Below are 21,982 nucleotides of genomic sequence, written 5' to 3' on the forward strand. Positions count from 1 at the left end.
CCCTTCCTTTATTCTATTTAAATAATGTCGTATGTGTACCCAGTCATTCATTGTGTCCAGTTACTTATCTAACTTTCTTTAGTGCTATGTAATCCTTTATGAATCTAAATTTGACCTTCATAGAAATGAATCACTCCTGGTAACACCCTCTGTATATAAACTTCCTATATGTGTAAAACTAAATTACATTTGTTTTTATATAAATATATACTCATAAAACAATTATATTTTCTATATGTATTTAGATTTTATCTATAACGTACAGTTTAAATTCTTTTGGTTTTAGAACAGCATTCTTTACATTTTGCTGTTAAATAGTATTAAGAAAGTCTAGAAACTCAAATAAGTACAAATTAGTACAATTACTAAGAAAAAAACTACTTTTTTTTTTAATTGAAGTATATTTGACAAAGTTACATTAGGTTCAGGTGGGCACAATAGTGATTTGACAAGTCTATACCTTATGCTCTGCTTGAAGTGTAGCTAAAATCTGTTACCATACGACATTATTACAAATTTATTGATTACATTACATATGCTAAGACTTTTCATCCTTGGGACTTATTTATTCCATAAGTGGAAGCTTGCAGCTCTCACTCCCTTCCACCCCTTTGCCCACTCTTCCACACTCCTCTCCTCTGGCAGCCGTCAGTTCTCTGTATTTATAAGTCTATTTCTACTTTTTGTTTATTGGTTTATTTTGTTTTCTTAGATTCCTCGTATAAGTGAAATCGTATGGTACTTCTCTATCTCTGACTTATTTCACTTAACATAATACCTTTTAGGGCTCTCCACATTGTCACAAATGGCAAGATATTATTATTATTTTTTTTAGTAGCTGAGTAATACTCCATTGTATTTATATACGACGACTTGCTTTGTTTATCAGTTGATGGGCATTTGGGCTGCTTCCATATCCCGGCTATTGTAAATAATGCTTCAGTAAACATAGGTAAAAAGTACTTCTTGAAAAATTCTTTGGAATCTAAATGATTTATCTTTAAAACATATGATGTGATTTTGGAGGCATTTCAGAGAAGCTAGATGAACATCCAGAAGTTGCTTGGTGGATGTGGGATTAGAATGAAGAACATCTGTTTGACGATTACAATAGTTCATAGAGCCCAACATGTCCTTATATATTCATTTCTTCGATAGGAATTTATGTTTTTGAGGGATCAGAATGGTTAAGAACCAGGAGTGTACTGCTGGCATTGGCTACACAGCTTTTCCAGATGCAGTCATCAGAATACAGGGGGTATTTTTCTCTGTAGACAGGGCCTCGTTCTCTTTCTTATGATTCAGTTCTAAGAATGCATTTCTTCCTTTTACTCCCCAGGTCAGTGCTCTACCACCAAGCGTTGCAGACAAGCTTCTGATAAGGAAAATGTTCAGGAACTCTGGAATTTAATAACACAGCAGTATTAACGTTAATGCATCCCATGTGGGGAGATAGGCTGAACGGGGATTCAGAAATGATTTTTAAAAAGAAGAAAAGGGATGCCTGGGTAGTTCAGTTAGTTAAGCATCTGCCTTCAGCTCAGGTCATGATCCCAGGGTCCTGGGATCCAGTCTTGTGTCGGGCTCCCTGCTCAGTGCGGAGCCTGCTTCTCCTCCTCCCACGCCCCCTGCTTGTGCTCTTGCTCTTTCTCTCTGTCAAATAAATACATAAAATCTTTTAAAAGGTTATAATTAAAAAAACACAAAGGAGAGAAAAAGAGGAGAGATGGATGGACAGTTTTGCTAGATTCATATATCCTGATTGATCCTTTTGAAAGTTCACATGTGATCACCGAAATCAAAATTAGCATGCATGTCTGTAAATCTCAGCTCTTACTGAAGGAGCAAACTAGGCTTAGAGAAACAAAAACAGTACAGTTAAAAAAAGAGCAGAGAATCTGAATGCACATTTTCTCAAGAAGACCTAGAGATGTTCAAAAGGTACATGAAAGGGTGATCAGCCTCACTACTCATAGGGCAACTGCAAATCAAAACCCCAGTGAGGTATCACTTCCCACCTATTAGAATGGCTGTTACCAAAAAGACAAGAGTTACCATGTGTTGATGAGGATGTGGAGAAACACTGTTGGTGGGATTGTATATTGGTACAGCCACTGTGGAAAACAGCATGCAAGTTCCTCAAAAATTAAAAATAAAACTAGCATGTGATGCAACAATCCAACTTCTGGGTATATATCTAAGGGAAATGAAATCATGGACTCAGAGATATCTGTACTCCCATGTTCACTGATGCTTTATTCACAATAGCTGAGGTATGGAAATAAACTAAGTGAATGCATATGAACAGATATGATGTATGTATATATACACATACATGTGTGTACTTGCGTACATAGAAGCACACACACAATGAAATGTTATTCAGCTGCAATAAAGAAGGAAACCTTGCTCTTTGTGACAACATGGATGAACTCTGAGGGCATTATATTAAGTGAGAAAAGTCAGAGAAAGACAAATACTACCATGTTCATTTACATGTGAAATCTAAAAAAAAGCTTCACTCATAGAAACAGTAGGATGGTGGTTGCCAGAGGCTGAGGAATGGGGAAATGGGGTGATGATGGCTAAGGGTTCAGATTTCAGTTAAATGATGAATAAACTGTAGTTAACAATACCCTATTATATACGTGGAAGTTTCTGAGCCAGTAGATTGCTAATGTTCTCACCACAAAAAAGAAAGGGCAGTTATGTGAGATGATGGATGTATTAACCAACCCACCTGTGTCAGGTGTTTCCCAGTTTCCGAGTTCATCACATCATCAGTCTGTATGTCTTACTCCTGCACATTAGCTACCTGTCAGTTATAGCTCAATAAAGCTGGGGGAAATGAGAGACTAGATCTTTCCTGGAAAGAAAGACACTGAATCTCACTATTAGAATGCATTCTATGCTACTCATTTCCACACAGTTCAGTAGATTTTTATTGATTAAAGATACAGTTTAGTGGATGAGACATATAAGAGTGGACAATCAGATGCAGTTTGATAAGAGCTGCCATGGGGATAGAGCCAAGGTGCCATGCATCAGTTGGGGAGGGTGCCTTGTGCAGCTTTGGGGCATCATTGAAATCATTCTGGAGAGGCCCAGAAGGCCATCGTGATAAAGTATGCACACATTGACTGGGAAAGTGATTTATGAAGAAAGGATGCTTCTGGTCTTACAGAGTCATTTGTTTACCAAATATACATTGAGATCCTACTATGCATCAGTCTCTGTTAACAGTATGGACACAGTGAACAAAAGAAATAAGATTCAACTTACATGGTGTTCTTTTGCTAGTAGATAGATTTTGGGTTTTGGGGGGTTAGGTTTTGTAAATTTACATCTGGAAGAGATTGTTTTGCTTTGCTCTTTCTTTCCATCCCTGTCTCCCCTTTGTTTTTTGCTTCTGCTGAGGAGTTATAAAATAGGATTTATAATTTTTCTTCTTTGAAAATTTTCAAATTATCTTCTCAAATGTCTTCTGCAAGACTTAATGAAATGAAAAATGGCTAGGTTCATGTTGGGAAGCTTTTCATTTGTTATTAGTAATATGGAATCCATACATCAATGTATTTTAGGAGAGGGAAGCTTGTGATTGGTTTGAGACAACTTTTAAACATCTTCAAATTCCCAGTGCTTTTTATGCTAATAGATCTCACCAGAGAGTGCTGCTGATGATTTTACAGGAAGGAGAGACTCAAGTTTGGCTCTCTTTTCCTGACGGCTGATTATCACTCCCACCTCCTTCTCCCCAACTCAGACATAGGTTGATAGAATTTTATTCTCTTCTCTTGGAGAATGAAAATATAAGACCTATAAAATAAAATAAAATAAAATAAAATTATAAGGTAGTTTTAAACTACCCGTAAGCTAATAATTCTGGCAAAATGAGCCATGAGAGCACACCTCTTTTCAAAGGGCATGGGGGATGGTCTGTTTTGAACTGGCAGCACTGAAGGGACATTCTGAGGACTGCTGCAGATACTGGCTACTGTATTCACAAAGACTAGGGAAAAAGAAGACTGTCTTCAGCAGATGAATAGAAACAGTGACTGGCTTTGAGGCAAGTAATTGCCTTACCCACCCCTACAAAAATTTCAGCCAGAGAAGTCCTCCTTTAAGCAGAGCACAAATAATGTGTGATGCATACTTATGCAGATAAAGTACAGCTCACCTTGGATTTATTTAATTATTCCCGGTCCATAAGTTTTCTGAAAAATAGCTAGAATACTCCTTTACTGCAGAATTGAATAGAAGGCCTAAATCTCTGTTAATTTCTTTTTCTTCATTGAATGGTGTGTATATATGTAATAGATAAGTGTTCGAATTGGTGATAACTAACACAGAGGGCTAAAGAAGTTCAAGCACACATATCCTTAACATTTCCAATTAAAAGGAGCATAGGAATATTAATTACCACAGTGGAAATATAATTTGTTATTTCTTTCCCTCTTAAATACCTATATGATACTTATTAACATTTTAATGGCAAAAATGATAAAAATAATTAAAAGCACATTTAGTTCCTATTCTGCCTCATTTCATTAATTTCTGTTTTTTTTCTTTTGAAAAAAAAGTTGTATAATTGATGTCTTAGCTACAGCTGCCTCGTTATGATATTAAATTTCTGTATGTGACGAGGGAATTAGATTTTCTCCTACATACATGCTGTCTTTGACACACATACTGTCTTTAAATGTTAAAAAAAAAAAAAAAGTACCTCTATTTCCATGCCTACTATTTAAAAGGCAGAGTTGGAAAGTTTTACAGTGAAGTGAATGCATACTTCCAAAGTTTATTATGTTTTATTTTTTTTCAGAGTTCATATGTAATAGATGCTCACTAAATAAATGTCAAAAATTAAGTTTTGAGCTCTACTACATGTAACTATTTCAATTGAATACTGGGTTTGACTCCTGAAAAACTCTAAGGTTTTCCTACTGAAAGAGGTGAATTCTTCCTAGCCACCAGCTTTTCCTCTGGCAAGTCTTACTGAGAAAAGGCGCTTGCTCCTGAAGAGAGGGCTTTCCAGATCGGACGCAGTGCTGACTTACCGGGAAGGTTTTTGGCTTGGGACATGGTGGTGTACAAGTGCAGTTAGTTAACATAAGGGGATCTCATGAAGTGCCAAATGTTTCCCCAGATGCTCAGCAGCTTCTAAAGGTCAGCCATGTTTGAAGAGCACATTAATAGTGCTGGCTTTGAATGTAGCTCCGACTGGAGCTACATTGGTTCTTTTCAAGCTCTTGTGTTTTGCCAGTGGCATATACTACTCTTCTTAACCTTTGTTTGGAATGGTATTTGACTACTGAAATGTAACCATTAACCCTCAGAAAAGGCAGCAAATTAAACACACTTTGTTCAACTCAAAGAGATAACTAGGAATGAGGTTTTCCTCAGGTTGGGGTGAAAATGTGACATTTTTCTGCCTTTCTCATCTGTCTTCTAGGGAAGAGTCAACATAGATTGGGTCTTTGGCATACCTAACATTAGCATCACCAGGGACCTCTCTCTTTTCTGAAACTGTATTGCTTGGAGTAGCTTACAGTACAATATTGAATTTTTTAAAAAAATTTCTGTTTTTTCCTCCACTAATGTTGATAAACTATTGTCCTTCCCAAAGAGATTGTCACTCACGGGTTGAATCCGTGAGCTTATCTGGAGTCCTTCCTGTTTTCCTTCTTCCTTCTCTCTTTCTTTTTCTTCTTCCTTTCTTCCACTCTTCTGTCTTTCATCCAGCATGAATTGACATCTACCTTAGCAATAGGGAGAGGTCAAACTTACACTTCATAAATGCATGTATTTACTAAGACTGCATAGAAGTCTTCAAACTGTCTGTTTCAAATGACCTACTTTTCCTGACTCACTGATAGTTAATACTCATTTCTTTTAATTCTTCAAAGTTGAGGGACATGGTTACAGCACTTAAGTTTATGCATACCAAACAGTTTATGGAAAGCTTTTACTGGCATTATTTCTTGGAAGGCTCACAAATATATACAAGTTTGGGTTATCATATCTATTTTCTATGTGAACAAAGTGGGGCTGTGTCTCATCTAATAGATAGGAAAGTGGGGATGGGTTAGTGACATGCTTGATACATCAGACTGTGCCTAGTGGTGTTATTTGGGCATATGATGCTGTTTCAGTTTGATGCCTAAGACATTGAAAGATTTACCTTAAATCACACAAGTAATTACTAATATGGGCAGACCAGGCTACTTGGTTTACTATTTTCTATCCCTCTACAATGAGTCTTTCACTTAAGACATAGGTAATCTCTAGTCAAGTTAGTTGTATATCACACATTGATGTAAAATTAGTTTCAAAAGAGTACTGAAAATTAAGAATTGAAATTCTGAAAGGTTCTTTAAGGTAAAGATTAAATATTAAGCCAGAAAAATGATTTCTTAGTTTGTTGCATTCATATATTCCATAAATATGGGTACCAAAAACTGCATGGGGCAATACAATCCAATGAGAAATGACTAGACTCTTCCCTGATCATAAGGCAGAGGTTAAAGTACTAAAAACCTTAGGAAGACTGAACCTTCTCACTTCCTGAAATCAGGTTCAAATTTGGGATTGTCTGGCTTGTTAGCAATTCATGCAGGGTAATCAACCATAGAAATTTAGGGCTATTGATCAAGTTTATACATCACTGAGATTCTTTCAGTGTTCTTGAACCACAAACACAGCCCCTGAGATGAGTTGATGGCTACGTTGCTGGAATGTCTCTTCTCCTTAGATTTCAGACGAAGGTAACTAGTTCATCTCCTAGTCTCCATGTGGCTGAATGCATTCCTCAAGATTAAAGACCCTGTTCTTAATTGTTAGGGCATAAATCCAAGCATACTGCTTCAAGCTAAATATTTTGTGACCATTTACGATGTGCTGTGCTAGGTGTTGAGGATGCAGAGATGGGTATGAAGTGGTCTCTGACGAGGTGGAACTCATTTGAGACTAAAGCTTGATTTGGTAAACAACGAATACAGAGGAGGAGAACGGAAGTGATCATTCTTTCTCAGCACCACTCGTTGGATCTATAATTATAGTAGATTTTGTCCAGTGTGTATGTACTAGGGCGATAAGTAGCTAATTGGACATGGAAATCCTGATGTACTGGCTACAAAGCCACTGGGTCATAATGCTTCCACCAAATTCCTCTGAGGCCAAGATGCATCATTTTAGCAGTTCCAGAACTTAAACCACTCCAGGGCTTAATTTGTGTGGTTCAGGTACTCACACTTTAGTGTGCCAAGGAAAGATGAATAGGAATCATGGAGAGTTTGTTAAAATAACTGTTGCTCAGCCTTTCCACAGAAAGACAGTAGGTCTGTGGTGGGGCTAAATAATTTTTGTTCCTATAATCTCAGAAGTGACACCGACCCTTATGTGAGTAGCTCTGACCTAGGGGAATGTTTGTCAAACTTTAACATAGAGCAGAATCATCTGGAAGGCTTTTTAAAATAAATCACCAGGCTTGCCCTGACCATGGAGATTCATAAGGTCTGGGGTGGGACTGAATAATTTTTATTTCTAGCAGGCCTTCAGATACCGCTCAGCAGCATAAAGGTCAATTGCAGACTGCTGGTTCATGAGCTGCACTGAGCGAAGGAGCTATCTCAGTGGATCAACAGAAGCAACCTACTAAGAATCCCAAGTTTAATGTAAAATGTAAAACCTTTGATCAAAATAAGCACTTCACTTACCATGGAGTTCTCATCAGTGTAGTAGAAAAAAAGTGACAAACTGTGAACGGCATGAATCTAATGGACAATTTTAAGCAGCAGTAAGGTGTATAAGTAATAATTGATTATGATACATAAGAAAGGTGTTCTCGTTACAGAAGGAAAAGTAGACTGCTTGAAGGACAAGTGATAACCTGTAGGAATCTGTCTCCTTAGCGATCAATTTTTTTTTTCTTTTGAAAAAGGTTGCCCATGCATTCTCTTTTTAACGTGAACATATAAAATTGCTGGAAACTTTGGATTATATAAAAAGTAGACTTGGACGCTCGCACTAGAAATACTGTTCATGTAGGGCACAAGGTTAGGTTAGGGCCAAGGGCTGGGGAATTCCAGTTTCCAACAAGCCCCAGAAGAAATCAGTAAAGGAAACGGAGCAGTGGCTAGCACTGGAGGATTCAAAAAACAAACAGGCAAACAAAACCAGGGGAATGTGGTGTCACAGGAACCAAGAAAATGTTTTCCTGGGAGGATTTAATGGTTAATGGATGAGAATGCTGCTAAGAAGTCATGTAAGAAAATAGAAAATGTGTCTGATTTGGCACCATAGGGATCGTGAAGACCTCTCATCTGAGTGTTGTCGGAAACCCCAAGTGTCCTTCCTTACAGAAAGTAGGTATAATGAGAAAACGGATGTCAGAAATAAACGATTGTGTCTATGTGTTTGTGTCCATGGATCATTTTTTCTTTGACTTATAGTTTCTAAAGTTTTTCTTACTAACCTCATACTTTTTTTCATTAGCACAGATTTAGGTTACCTTTCAATATTTGGCTTCTGTCTTTACTTTGTTTTAAAATTATTCTAAATTCATGTGGTAATTTTTTCAGATGAATTTTAAGATCATTTTCTTGGTTTAAGAACAGAAGAGTTCTGTTAGGATTTACTCTAGAAAAATGAGCATGTTTACTGTACTGAATTTTCTTTACCAGGAAGTGACCCCCTTCATCTTTCAAGTGGTCTTAAATCCTCCAGGGAATCTTGTGGTCTTCTTGCTTTGGACACTAAAACTTTCTAAAGTAATTTCATATGTATCTGCTGCTATTGTGAATTCTCTTACCTACATTTTTAAAATTGTGGCAAAATATGTAAAATGTAAAATTTACCATTTTAATTATTTTAAAATGTATGGTTTTCTGATACTAAGTATATTCACATTGTTGTGCAACAATCACTTCTCCCCATCCCCGGAACTTTGTTTGTCTTTTTAGACTGAAACTCCATATACACTAAACAATAACTCCTCCCTTCCTCCTCCTCTAGCCCAGCCCTGGGTAGGCAGCATTCCCATTTCTGTCTCTACACATTTGACTGTTCTAGGTAACATCTATTTGTATGACTGAATCTTACAGTATTTGTCCTTTTGTTGACCATAGTGTTTTCAAGGTTCATCGTGTGGTTGTATGTGTCAGTATTTCCTTTCTTTTTAAGGATGAGTAATATTGCATTGTACCTATACAACATGTTTTCATTTCCCATTCATCCATTGATGGACCTTTGGGTTGCTTCCACTTTCTGGTTATTATGAAGAATACTGCTGTGAACACGAATGTGTGAATATCTGTTCAAATCGCTGATTATTGAAGTTACCTTCATCTGTCTTTGGTTACTATTCACAGGGAATATATTTTCCTTCCTTTTGCTTTCCTCTCAGGTGTCTCCTTAAGTCCAAAATGAGTCTTTTGTAAACAGCGTATATTCAAGTCTTGTTCTTTTTGTTTCCCCTTTATCCATTTTGCCAATCTGGATTTTTGATTGGAGCACTTGATTCTTTTACTTTAAAAATAATTACTCAGAGAAGGACTTACTATTGCCCTTTGGTTTGTTTTTCTCTGTGCCCTATAGCATTTTGTCCCTCATTTCCTTTTTTAGTGCTTTATTTATGTTTAATTGGAATTTTTGTCTAAGGTGTTTTGATCCCATTCTCATTTCCTTTTGTGTAAATTTTAAAGAATTTTTTTGTAGTTATCATGGTGATTATATATTACATCCAGAAGTTATAAAAATGTAGTTTAAATAAATACCACATAACATCAGTTGGATATAAAAAGTTTTTTTATAGCATTATCCTTCCTGTGTTATTAATGCTGTAAATTACATCTTTTTATTGTATACTCATAACTTAAACTTGCAATTATTGTGTGTGTGTGTGTGTGTGTGTGTGTGTGTTTGTGTGTGTGTGTGTGTGTGTTTTAAATCCTGTGGAAGACTAAAATGTGAAGTTAGGAGCCAAAATTACAATAACACTTTTTTATATTTGTCCTCATATTTACCATTATGGAAGAAGTTTGTGTCTTCATATGGACTCAGGTTACTGCCTAGCATTTTGATTTCAACTTAGACTCTCTATGGCATTTTAGGTGGGACAAGTCTAATGACAATAACCTTCCTCATCTTCTGTTTGTCTGGAATGTCTTAATGTCTTTCTCTTCTTCAAAAGATAGTTTTGCTTGACATAGAATTATTGATTTTTTTTTTTCTTTCAGCACTTTCAATATGTCATCCCACTGTCTCTGGTCTACAAGGCTTCTGTTGAGAAATCCTCTGATAATCTTAGTGTAGATACCTGTAAGCAATCAGTCACTTTTCTCTTCATTCTTTCAAGATTCTCTTTTTGGCGTTGGCTTTTGGTAGTTTGATTACATGTGTTAAATGTGGGTCTCTGTGTTTTTTCTGCTTGGAGTTCATTTGTGCTTCTTGTGTTTTGATATCCCTGTCTTTCATCAAGTCTAGAAAGTTTCAGTCATTATTTCTTCAAATAAGCTTTCTGACCCTTTCTTTCTTCTCTTTCTGGGATTCCTATAATGTATATATTGATTCACTGGAAAGTGTCTGTTAAGTCCCTTAGTTTCTGTTCACTTTTCCTCATTCTTTTTTTCTTTTTGCTCTTCAAACTTAATAATTTCAAATGACCAGTCTTCACTGATATTTTTTCTGCTGACTGAGTCTCATGTTGAACCCCTCTAGGGGCTTTTTCAATTCAGTTATTTTTCAACCCAGAATTTTTGTTTCTTTTTTTAAAAATAATTTCTGTAGTTTTATTGATATTCATATTTGGCTTATATTTCATTTTTCTGATTTCCTTTAGTTCTTTGAGTATATTTCATGCAGTCATTTTAACATCTTGCTTTAGTAATTTCGAAAGCTTTGTTACTTTACAGTGGATTTCAAGAGACTTATTTTGTTCATTTGAGGGGACTCTTTTCCCCTGATTCTTTCTATTCCTTGTGATCTTTTGCTGAAAATTGGGCATTTAAAAATATTGGCACCTCTCTCAGTCTTTGTAGACTGGCTCTGTGCAGAGGAAGATAGTAGGTAATTAGTGCAGTGAGAAGGCTCAAGATCGTCTCAGATCTTTATGCAACTTTTGCCTTCCTTGGGTTTCTGTGTGCATTTTGTTCCCAACTCCCCTGTATATACAGATGTTTTTAAATGTATTAATTTCCACAGAAGTTTCACCCTACTTTCTCTGGAGGCCCTAGGTGTTCTACTTTGTTCCTCTGCCTATAATTTCTTGCTCTCATGTTCTACATGTCTGTGGTTCTGTGCATTTTTCATCTACTATGGAAACTACCACTGCCTTCCAGGGCTTCCAACTTGAGATCCAGTCTGCGTAGCCATTCTCACTGACCTCCAAGCCAGGCAGGACAGAACTGACTCCCTCAAGTAGCCCACAGACAGTCGAGAAGGCACAAACAAGTTCCATTCCTTTCCTTCCTTTTGAGGGAAAGAACTGGGATTGGGCTACTTCCTCTTGACCATGCTTCCCTGTGTAGGGGGCAAGGGGAGGGTATAGCATTAAAGAGTGTCACAAACTTTCTTTTTTTGAATGTGGCTTTTTCTAGATTGGGCTTTTGCTTGCTTGCTGCAGATCCTTCATTGGTTGTTAGCAGAGCTCCCGCAAACTATTTTCATCAGTCTGTAGTTGCTTACTTGGATGCTTAATGTGGGGAAAATGAGGGCCTAGTGCTTCTTGGTCTGCCCTCTTGCTGATATCGGATCAGTTTTTTGTTTGTTTTTCAAATGCTGTGTTTTTTTAGTTATGGTTTTGAACCTTAAACATGGTCAGAGTCAGAGATGCTCATACAATCCCTAAATCATAATAGAAATTTAAAACAATCACTGCATAATATGTATATTTTTATCATAATATATTGATGATACCTGTCATCTTTGTTTTCTAATTTATTGATGATCTATCTAGGAGTGTGTCACCAACATTATAATTATTGAAGAAAGATAAATGTCAAAGTATAACTGAGATAATTACTTGTTCTTTTATAAACAAATAAGTGGCAAACAAATAAAACCAAATCAGAATTAAAAATAATAAAGCAAATAGCAATAAAAGACTTTTTTGCATATCTAACAAGCTCCCACTATTGTCTGTAGTTCATACTATCTGTGGCACTGACTCAACACTGCTTCATGTACATTGACAGCACAAAACTATAACAGGCATAATTTTGAAAAACATAACTTGTGAGCATTTACCAAAAATATACACTTGACTTCGCATAGAGTCCTTTAACTAGAGAAACATGATGAATGAGAAAATTGTGAATGGCCATGATATAATGGGAAATTTTCAGAAGCAGTAGGCATTATAAATAATAATTACAAAATAGATATGAGAAACAATCTCTATGATTATATTTTTATTAATATGCTTAATATATTCTAGGTGACTATGGCTGTATCTCCTAATATTGGACAATATTTCATAATATTTAATGATTGTTAATCTCCTGCATCTACTTCACTAACATTTTATTTGATAAGTTGACATATATTTTTATTTAAATTGAGTTGACCCCCCTCTCCCTCTGCCTACTGCTCTGCCTACTTGTGCTCTCTCTCTCTCTCTCTGTGTCAAATAAATAAATAAAATCTTTAAATTGAGTTGAAAATTTTTTTATGTGCTATATTTTTTGGACATAGTATTGAGACAATGTAGAAACTTAATAAAATTTGGAATTTTTCCTTTTCTCAGTACATTCCAAAATGTTATAAATGGTACAGGAATTATCTGATTTTGGGAGGCAAAATCTGTGGCCCTCTATTTTAGGGGAGATACTTAAAAATTACCACAATTTTTCCTATTGGGCTGGTCCATATTATAAATTTTGTCAATTATTTTTGCTAGAAAGAAAAGAAATGCATACTCTGTTGAATTTTCCAAATACCTAAGTGGGTATTTTTATGCACACTTCACTTAAAAAAAAATCTCCTGTGATTCCTTTTTTTCATTCCAGAGATTTTGCATAGTTATGTAATCTCAGCACATCATTTTTCACAAAATGCTGATTGGATATTCAAAGCAGTTTTTTTATATCATTAAGGGAATTAAAACTTCTTATTTTCCATAGAAACATTTTATAGTTTCCTGCTTTATCCTTATTTATATAACCTTGTATTATATTGTTGGGTTAGCAAAATCTTCTTTAGAGTTTATGCTTATTGGGGACAGTTCTTATTTTAATTTGTATTCCTAGCTGCATCTAGTGTAATATCTTATACTCTAAAATACTCCAGTATATTTTGTTAAATAGGATTGTTTAAAGATAATTGGCCAGCTGTTGAATGCCTATATCTTAAGGTTTTTCAAGTCAAACTTATCTAAACCTCTCTTAGGAATGCTATAAAACCATTTTTCACCAATTTTGAATCTTTCCAAGGTGTCTTTAAAACTCTTAACTCTAACATGCTATGTTTTTTTTAATATCATGAAATAATATGGAACATTTGAGAGTATTTAAACCTTATGGTATTTTCTAATTATTTAATGTTAATGCCTGGATTGTTTCTAACATATTCTTAGGTGAGAATGTGAAGACCGTGGGTAAAGTAAAATTATTTAAATAAAAATAATTCAAACTTTTGAGCTTTTTAACAGAAAATGAACTGGTGGAATGTGTTATCCCTGTTTTGTTTTGTTTTGTTTTTTGGGTTTTTTGTTTTTAATTTAAGGCACTTATTTGAATTCATTTCAGAGAACATAAACGGTCTGTTTTGGTGAAGATTTTAGCACATATGATGGTTTTGAAGTGATAAAGTATACGTAGGGGATAAGAGAAAAATGAAAAGTTGAGTTTTTAGATGGTTGGTATGGTTGTGTTGAGAACCAAACTAAGAATCAGTGTATTAAATACTAATACTCTAAGTCTGGAAATCTGTGTTCACCTTTTCAAGTAGCAATAAAGATATTTTAAAGAAACTTCCCTGTGGTTCTCTGAAAGTAGACATGTGGTCGAAGAAAATCTATTTTTATTAGAACACACGCACACCTAATCTACTAATGTAATTGAATATTGTGATTTTTCTCCTTGAGTCTTCCTCTAATTGTTTTCACTTTTTGAGACTATTTCAATGTAGAGGGATCATATTTCTTCTCATGGTACATATGGCAGTGAATACATTGCAGTTGTCTAAGGGGAAGTATAAGCGGCATGCTGTAAGTTAAGAAAGCCCTCAAATTTTTATATTCTTTACTTTTTTTTTTTTTTTTTTAAAGAAAACAGAATCAGTTTGGCCGTTTTTCCTTAGCCAAATGAAATATCTAAATCCTGGGGTTTTTTGCTTATGTCTTTTGCTTATGATTTCTAGCACTTCTTTCTTTGCATTTGAATGAATTAAAAATGCATTTGGATTTTGGCAAACTCCCTATGTAGTGGACAGCCTTGTCTTGTAGACTTAACTGTTCTCTGGAAAGTGATGAGTAGATAGGCAACAGATGTAACATGAGTAGCTAGTTTCCAGCTAGGATCCAGCTCCTCTGCTGTACCATCATGTCTCTAGACCATGACAGCCCTGAATATTATCTGGAATTGAACACAAGTCTTTCAGCTGATGCATCCACCCGCTGGAGGACTGATTTACAAAGGCAGCTTTATATATGGATTATTACTTGTTTGTGTTTGTATCTATGAAGGTACCCTCAAGCCTATCTTGGGAATAATATTTCCCAACATTGACTCTGTTCTGCCTCCAGAGCATCCAGATGACCTCACTGCAAACTCCTTAGCATGTTTTCTCAGGTTGCTGCACAGCACCATACCTGTTTCATGGACCTGGCGTGGACACTTGATTATTTTCAGATAGTGGCTTGTAGGAAGTCATTGAAAAACAAAGTCAATTAGAACCGCTTCCCACAGCAATAGAAATTATCAGGTTTGTGGAAAAGGAAGTTGACTTGAAGATTGGCAATTGCATTTGGAAAGCTAGCATCAGATAAATGAGCCTAAAATTAATTACAGTCAAATTGATCTTTAGCAAGAAGGTAGATTTTAAAAGTTGGCTATTAATGTGTATTTGACTAATGGCACTATATCTCTGTCCCCTTTTGGGTTTCCATTTATACTAGTTAATTAATTGGGCAATTATTTTCTGAGCACTTATTAAAAGAACAAGAGATTGTTAAGTGCTCTAAGTAATCTAAAGTTGTCTAAGATGTCGTTCTTACTTTAAGCAGATAGTAACTTTGACAGGGATTTGATGGCTTTTTGCCTATGGCTTTAAGCATTATCATCAGAACCACCACCACCACCACCACCACCACCATCATCATCATCTTTATCATAGCTGTTATTGTTACAGGATTTTGTGTTCCCTTAGTGCCCATGGTTCTTGGTCATGCTTCTTTGAAGAATGAAGAGGTAGATTAGATGAAGAGTGGTGGGCAGTAAAACAAAGTTTATTGAGCAAGAGTACAAAGCTCCAGGAGAGGGAGGGGGACTCACATGGGTTGCCCCTGGAGTTTCGAAGTGTAGGGGTTTTTATGAGCTCTTTTGGGAAATTGTCTTAAGCAATCAGGGTGTGCTGAGTCCTGCCAGTCAGGGCTTTGGTGACGTATCTGTCTATTAGGTTAATGTGCACGTGCTGATGGTCCTTTTTTTGCTGACATCTAGGGGCTTAGGTCTTAAACTGCCCCTTGCCCATGATAGTAACCAATGTTTTTATGATTAATTGTCTTAGTTTAGACATTTGCAGAAGTCATTTCTGTAAAGGCTGTAAAGTAGAATGTCAGTGTGGTCCTGTCTAAGCTGCAAAACAGGATGTCAGTGTTCTATTTTAGCTGTTCTGACTCCATATTTTTTTGTTGGGGACCCTGGCCCTGATGACTGTCCAGCTAACTTCTAATACTATAATTCATTCATTCATTTTAAAATTATCTGCAGTATACCTAGTAAGTGCCAAACTCCATTCACAATGCTAGTGATATAGCAGAGAACAAGATGAACTACATTAATGACACCATGAAGTTTCTATTCTGGAAAGCTGAGAAGGATAGAGTGAACATGTAAACACCTTAATGTATATTCTTAACTAGCTTGATATGTTATTATAGATATATGATTAAATATGACCTGTGATGTATCTAAAACGATAATGCTATGAAGAAAAAGGGGAGTGAGAGACTAGAAGGGATTTAAAATGTTACTTCAAGAGGGTGGTCAGGAAGCAGCATTTGAGACGAGACTTGAATGTAGAGAGTGATCTACATTAAGTGTGTTGAGGAAGAACGTTCCAAGCAGTTCATTTAATGTGAACTTCATTGTACCAAAAAGTTTTGTTTGAATAATTGATTTTAAAACTTACAGTTAAAATAATTACATTATTATTCCATTTGTTCCGGCAAAACAAACAAACAAAAAATCTGAGGTTCAGAAAAAGACATCTTTGCAATCTCACAACTCTTAAATAATTCAGCCTATTGGTACAATGTATTGTAGGCATCCTTTTTTTTTTTTTTTTCCCAGAAGGGAAATCATTTTTGGCTTGCATAATTAGGTGAAATTCCTAAGAAGAGAGCCATTAGAGCAGGATGTTGAATGATTGACAGTGCCTATCAGTGGAGGCATGCTGAAGGGAATGGGTGGGGAAGAATTAGGAAGGAAGGTGATTTGAAGGTTGAAGCATCTGAGGCGTGGGGGCTGAATGGCAGTCAGAGCAGTTTGGGGTTGTGTTCTTTTTCAAAAGGGATCAAGCTTAATGGGGAAACTGGAGCTTGGCTATAGACAATTGTTATTGTAAATTCTCTCACTTGCATTTGATCCTTTAGGTAGTGTAGAGACATTAAAGGACTTTGTGGAATAAAGTGACATAAGGGAAACCATGCTTTAGAAATATTGCCATAGTAATAGAATATAAGGTGGATAGAAAGGGGGGAATTACACTACAAGCTCATTAAGTCTGCAGTTCCCAAATGGACTTGTACATGTCTCGGGTATTAACAAGTCATCTTAAAGGAGCCACACATTCTTATGTGTATCACTTTAGGAACAGAATTTTTTTTTTTTACTCAAATGTGTTTTACCATTTCAAAAATGATGTATCTTCCCAGTCCACCATGACTGGGAAAATATAAATTTATTTGAGAACATTACAGAATTCAGGATAGCTTTTCTTTAATTTTGAATTTTGTCAAATAAAAGGTAATAAGGTACAACTGTTATTATGTCGGGATCCAAATTGTTCCTCAATTCATTGATTTATTTATTGATTTATGCATTTATCCTTGACAACTTTGTCTTTAGAACAGCATATTAAAGTGGTTAAGGGCCAGAGTTTATGGACTGGCCCCAGAGATCTCCCACTTATTTATAGTAAGTGGATTTTTAATTAATCTCCCTAAATCCCATTTTTCTCATCTGCAACTCTTATCAAAATAATAGTAATCTCACCTGATTTTTTATGATGATTATGGGAGATTATGAATATAAAGTATTCAGTATAATGCCAAACGCATAGTAAGGTATCTAAGGTATTCTTACTGTTAGATAACATTTGGTAGATATTACATGGCTATTCAAAAACTGGAAAGTACACTCAAGTCATTTCTTTAGTAATTTGCCTTGTTTCAAGTATATGGTACTTGCTGGATAACTAATTTGTGAAAGCACACCCTGAATGCCCTGTTAATCACTGAGAATGTAGAAATCCTGTCCTCGCTCTATATTCCCATCAAGCAGAATGTACAGAAGAATGTGTTCTTCAGTGTTCAGGTCAGAGGCTCTGGGGCTGGCCAACCTGGAGTATCTCCTTTGTAATAGTGTCCATTTGGCAAGCCTTTATCTCCTTAGGGCTCTGGCCATGCAGGGAAGGAGAGGCAACAGATAGTTGTTAAGGTAATTTGCTCTGGTATCGAAACTTAGAGCACATAGATCCCAGCAATGGATTCTTGTCCAGTTGGCCACTCCTGGATTCCCTGTAAGTTTTCCCAGTAAACCTGTGTCTCTGTCACTGTCTCTGGGTCTTGTCTTTGACCCTACCGGACCGTCACTCATCGTAGGTTTAGAGTCTTCTACGGTAAGCCTGCGTATCAAGTGACAGGGAGTCAAGATCAGAATCAGTAGATTTAAAATTATAATTTACTCTCGATTCTTTTATTGCAATGAGATGTTGGTTATTATTAGCTTATACATTTGACCCTTGAACAATGTGAGGGTTGGGGCACCAACCCCAGCACAGTCACAAGCCCATGTGTAACTTTTGATTCCCCAAAACATAACTTCTTACAGCCTGCTGTTGACCAAAAGCCTTACCAATAACAATAAAGAAGTAAAGAGTTAACTGATACATATTTTGTTATGTGTATTATATACTATATGCTTATAATACAGTAAGTTTGAGGAAAAATGTTATTAAAAAAATCGTAAGGAAGAGAAAATACATTTATAGTAATAAACTATAAATATTTGTATACTATATGAGTGGACTTGTGCAGGTCAAGTATGAATGGAGAGTCTAGCCAAAATGCAGTAAAAATAGAGGTGTTGGATAACGAGCATTAATAAGTGTGGAAAAGAGGTGTGAGGGCAGTTGTGTTAAAAGAGTAGAATTGACCTCTGCTGGATTTGGTCCATCAGACTGAAAGACAAAACAGTTGATCACAGAAGGGGAAGGAAAAGAACAAAATACCTTCCACGCACGTTCTCTTGCATTTATTTGGGGTCTACTTCTTCATGTCCAAAGTGTTTATGGCAGAATTGAATGTCAACATCACTATATGAAAATTGCTCATGGTTTTAATCTGTGAGTCCCAGGAGCCCATTTATAATTTATTACGTGTTTGCTATTCTATTTGTCTTTGTTTAAAGCAGGGCTGCTCTTGCTGAGTCATCTGTACACACTGTAGTGAGCTGGATAACTTTATGTTTTGTTTCTTTGTCTTCAAATCACTTAGCTAGTTTTGAATAAAAAAGGCTTTGTTGGGGGGCGCCTGGGTGGCTCAGTGGGTTAAAGCCTCTGTCTTCTGCTCAGGTCATGATCCCAGGGTCCTGGGATTGAGCCCGGCATCAGGCTCTCTGCTCGGCAGGGAGCCTGCTTCCTCCTCTCTCTGCCTGCCTCTCTGCCTGCTTGTGATCTCTGTCTGTCAAATAAATAAATAAAATCTTTAAAAAAAAAAAAAAGCTTTGTTGGGAAGGAGGTAAAGAAGGTGGGAAATGTGGTAGGAAGAAAGAAACGAGAGATTGAGTGCAAAGAAAATCTGGCATTCATTTTAATTCAGTGTGGTGTTAGCTTTGCTTTGGTGAATTGTGCTCTCACGTTTCTAGTCAACAGGGCAGAACACAGATCATCTGAAAAATGAAAATCTTTACTCTGTGTATTGTGAGAGATGTTCACGTTTATCCTCCCCCATCAATCTTATCTCCTTGCCAGTATTAGGCATGCTGCCTCGGGAGACGACGCTACCAACCATTGATAGAGAAGCACACATTTAATTTAGTTACTACATCCTGTTGATTTTTATGAGTGGTGGGGGAGCTGTTTGAAAAGGACCTGTTGTGTTGACAGATGTACCCTGCTCTGCAGCATGGGGCAGGTTGAATGATTTTCCCATCTCAAATCTTTTTCCCCACTATCCACTTAGAAAAGTAGTCCACGAGAAAAACTAGAAAACTAGTTCCCCAATTGGGAAATAATGGTATCTAAATCTTTATCATAGGTTCCGTTGTAGTAAGAAAAAATGTAAGTAGGTGCACTTTATTTCCATAATATGTTGCAGAGTATTTTGGCTATTGTCCTATGCACTATTTATTTATTTATTTATTGTCAATGCACTTTAATGCTGTCTACATTTTGGACAGCAGGCATAATGCTCTGTTGGCTTATCTCTCAGAGAAATAAGATTACTCCCCAAAAGATAGCCATTTATAATATATGCACCTTTGAATAATTAAGTGAACTACCGAAAAAGAAAAGGATCCTAATTAGCTTTCAAACTGTGATTGTGCCATGCACTGAATCATTCCTTTATGAATACATTTCTTTCGGAGCATGTATAATTATGAACCTTTTTATTTTTTCTATCTCGGTAGGAACTGGGAAGTAACAGCCCTCCACAGAGAAACTGGAAGGGAATTGCTATTGCCCTGCTGGTGATTTTAGTTGTATGCTCACTCATCACTATGTCAGTCATCCTCTTAACCCCAGGTAATTTGTCTTTTTTCCTCTCTTATGATGGTATTGTGGATGATAATTTCACATTCAAATGCCTTAAGAGGGTAGCCATATGTGGTATCTTAAAACACATTAGCATTGGTTGGAATTAAAAAAAAAACATGCATAACCAGACATTTTGCAAATGGCACAGTAATTTTGTGGTTCAAATACCATATGAGATATTTTGGAGGAAGCTGAAATGTAAAATATATACATTGAGAATGCCAAGGAGATCTTTAGTCTCCATTGCTACTTAGAGACTTACTATGTTTGTCAGTTAATAAATGCAGCGGACATTTTACTTTCATTGTACGTTGACAATGAGGGAGTAGAGACTGGGAGTCCCCATAGGGAGGTGATAGCTTAGCTGTGATGAGGGCGGTAAGGGAGGATTTGAGAGATGGTGAGGGTTTGATCAAGAGAGAATGAGGTCAGCCACTAAATGCTTCTTTCTTCTGTTCCTTTCTTTCCTTGTAGTTTTTATATTCCCAGTCTCCCCTTGTCTAAAGAACATTGCCAAATTGCCCTTGCAATGATCTTTAAATTGTGTCCTTTACATTAAAGAGTTGAACACTAATATATAAATTAGGAGTAGGCTTAATTCTTCTTTGGGGATTATTTCAGTACCCAGAAGTTTTACTGCTCTTTAGTAGGTGCTAATATTGGAAGACAGAGAAAAGCTGCTGGCTTTTAAATCTCCCCAAAATGTCTTCCAATAGCAAATGCAGTTGGCATGCTGCTACATCCATCCACCTAGCTTCCTCAAAGACTGGACACCCATAGATTGCTCAGGATTGTAAAAACTAGTCATTTCTGGGATAGGATTAAGCTCATCCTCAGATCAACTGATGTAATGAAGTTACAGCCTGTTGTTGAATAATACGTATTTACACTTCAGTTCTTGCTCCTCTTTTGCTACTTATGAGCCCTTAAACATGTTAAATTTATTTCCTCATGTACAAAATAGGATTTACAATAATAGTTCTCCTTCAGAGTTATTTAGTCAACTAATTACAGTGACTAATTACGTAAATGACAGTATCAGTTGCTCCAATATGGTATTTTGTGAAATATACCATCTTTGTAAAGATATGGGCTTTGAAATGTATAAATTGCCAAAAATCACTTGTAATTATGATTTAACATATGAAGAGATTGAAAAAGGAATTAAAGAAATCAGGAGGGAGGAAAGGGAGAGAAAGAGAAAGAAAGAAAGAAAAGAAAGAAAGGAAGAAAGATGAGAGAAAGAAAGAGAGGAAGGATGAATGAAAAGGAAGAAATGGAAGAAAGACGAGAGAGAGAGAGAGAGAGAGAGAGAGAGAGAGAAATCTTCCCTGATGAGAGCTGACTTATCCAGCATTCTCTTCAGGAACCCTGTCTTAATTGCCTCATATGTACATCTGCAATACAGTGTAATTGACCAATGTGATGGCTCTAAGTTGTTGCGGAATGCCAAGAATCTTTGTTTAAAGGAAGATAAGCTTATGTTCAGCATAGTGTTCTGCTTAAATTATTTTAATGTAATTATTAGAAAAATGAATGACTTGGGTATATTGCCTTCTATTGGGGACTATTAACCAGATGGAGAATTTGGTGCCCTGATGGCCTGTGTGTTTCTCTTAAACTTTCTTCCATCTGATTATAGCAGCTTTTCCCACTGATTCATTTTCTCAGAATTTCTTGTTACCGAGGCCGTTGTGATACTTTGGGGTCCTTTGAGTATCTGGTATAAGCAAGACTTTATAGAGTTGCACACTGACTAAACTTCTTCTAACCAGCTGTTTCCATG

At 36.3% G+C, this 21,982-nt stretch overlaps 1 protein-coding gene across 3 annotated transcripts in view; it reads left to right on the plus strand.

Moving 5' to 3' along the window:
- Positions 1–21,982, plus strand: part of DPP10 (dipeptidyl peptidase like 10) — a 1,333,785-nt gene that overhangs the window by 828,054 nt on the left and 483,749 nt on the right. For all 3 annotated transcript variants that reach the window (XM_032856197.1, XM_032856196.1, XM_032856198.1), the window contains one exon: positions 20,070–20,184. In XM_032856197.1, coding sequence (XP_032712088.1) covers positions 20,070–20,184 — 115 coding nt within the window. The remainder of the gene's footprint in view (positions 1–20,069; positions 20,185–21,982) is intronic.

Source organism: Lontra canadensis, unplaced genomic scaffold (genome assembly GCF_010015895.1).
Source record: "Lontra canadensis isolate GAN:19392208 unplaced genomic scaffold, GSC_riverotter_1.0 scaffold11, whole genome shotgun sequence".
Taxonomy (NCBI): domain Eukaryota; kingdom Metazoa; phylum Chordata; class Mammalia; order Carnivora; family Mustelidae; genus Lontra; species Lontra canadensis.